This window comes from Eucalyptus grandis, chromosome 3 (assembly GCF_016545825.1).
Source record: "Eucalyptus grandis isolate ANBG69807.140 chromosome 3, ASM1654582v1, whole genome shotgun sequence".
NCBI lineage: Eukaryota > Viridiplantae > Streptophyta > Magnoliopsida > Myrtales > Myrtaceae > Eucalyptus > Eucalyptus grandis.
This window is the reverse complement of record NC_052614.1, coordinates 36733440-36735234: the sequence shown is the minus strand read 5'-3', so window position 1 is coordinate 36735234 and position 1795 is coordinate 36733440. Positions and strand designations below refer to the sequence as shown.

The following is a 1795-nucleotide window of genomic DNA, read 5'->3' as shown; positions in this document are numbered from 1 at the left end:
CAATCAAGATAACAAATTCAATTTTTATGAGATATCAAATTGTCAAGAAGAATTAGTCTTTGCGTGATAATGCTGCTCTGATGGTGCTGGAGAGTTTGCCTTTTATCCACAAGAAAAGTGAAGAAGAAACAGTACAATGATGTAAAAGTTATTGAAGACCACTTCCATATCAGATGACCTGCCTCGGAGTTGTAATGGAGCAGTTTATCGTTGGACTTGAGAAGGGGAAAATAGATTCAACTTCTGAAGATTTGGTAATTTGCAGGGTAACTTCTTCAATAAACTTTATCTTAAAAAAATTGCACCCTTAATCCTCATGGAAGTCATGTCTTCTAAAGAAAGTGGAACTAAAACCTTCCTTTCATCAGGGTGCTGAGAAGTGGCAGCTTGTGAGAAGAACGGGATCATATTTCTACCTCCCACGAACCATGCTCGGGAAAAAGGAAAAGCTACTAGAAGTACTATATGACAAACAAGAGAAAATTGCCTTAAATGATCAAGAGATCAACAATGAGCGTATCATACATAAATATAAGCTCATCAACTTTTGCGCGACACAAGAGTGCACTTCAGGAAAATGTTTAAGACATTGGACTGGCATTTTCAGTGCATCCCATAGATCACAGGAGAGTACTTTTTCTTATTAATGAAGAAGTAGTTACAAAGCAATGGTCGCAAAAAATAGAAAACTCATTTCTAAACAGAAAGTCAAACAAACTATTCTTCTTCTTCTACTTTGCATCGGCACAATGGACAAGAATTGTTCCTCTTGAGCCATTCCATGATGCACTTATTGTGAAAGAGGTGCGAACATGGTATCTCCACCACCTTTTCTCTGCCCCCTTCAAATTCCTCCAAACAAATACAACAGCATCCGTCACCGTCGCAGGGAGAGCAGCTCTTTTGCTCCAGCTTTTCGATGGTACTTTTCGAGACACCCCGCGTGACTTGCTCGCCATCTGACTCGTATCCTCCCAAGGAGACGTCCTCAATGCTTTCCTCTTCGACTTCCTCTTTGATGACCAGTTCCAAATTTATATTCATGTTGAACTGCTGATGCCCATTATCCAATCCTCGAAACACAGTATCTAGGACGAGTCTTACAATATTAGGGACAAAGCTGCCATGAACACACAATGCATCAAGAGCTCTCTCCATGTGCCTTGCGAATAGGAATTGCGATTGGAGGATATACAGTGGCATCGCAAGCAATTGATTCGACTCGTACAGTTTGGTATCTTGAAAATTTGTTGTCACTCCCAGTTGATCGACAAATACTAGCAGATGGTGCCACTTCACCGAGAAGTTAAAGACACCGATGGGCAGGCCAGAAAAACGTAAGTTTCTTGTGTTCAGATTCAGATCATACCCGCAGTAGACTCTAGCCATGCTATAGCTACTTAGCTTTCTTTTGGATGAAGCAGTGAAGCGTTGAAATTCAATCACGAGAAACCTTGGAGACCCGTCCCAGAAATACAAAAAACTCCTTCCTCTAAAGATTGCACCGAACGCAGATACCAGAGGCTTGCAAAATCACGTCGTCTGTGACGAAACAGAGCAGAGCTTGAAGAAGTAAGAGCGACCCTGAACAATTGCGATTCGTGCGGTGTTCTCCTGTGATACGAACCAAGAGAAACTAAAACCCTTTTCTCATGAGACGGTAATAGGACCAAACGGGAATGTTAAAACAAAAGAGATCAGAAAAATCAGAAACCTGCAAAATCTGTCCCCCGTCCGAAACAGAGCAGAGCTTGAAATTCTTGAGAAATCAGCAACTCCGCATCAAAACCGAGAA

At 41.5% G+C, this 1795-nt stretch overlaps 1 protein-coding gene across 1 annotated transcript; it reads right to left on the bottom strand.

The window, feature by feature from the left end:
- Positions 1–717: 717 nt before the first annotated feature.
- LOC104439590 (probable E3 ubiquitin-protein ligase RHY1A) lies at positions 718–1389 on the bottom strand. Its single transcript, XM_010052636.2, has one exon. It carries the CDS (start codon positions 1387–1389, stop codon positions 718–720), a length of 672 nt encoding a protein of 223 aa, XP_010050938.2.
- Between the last annotated feature and the right edge of the window lie 406 nt (positions 1390–1795).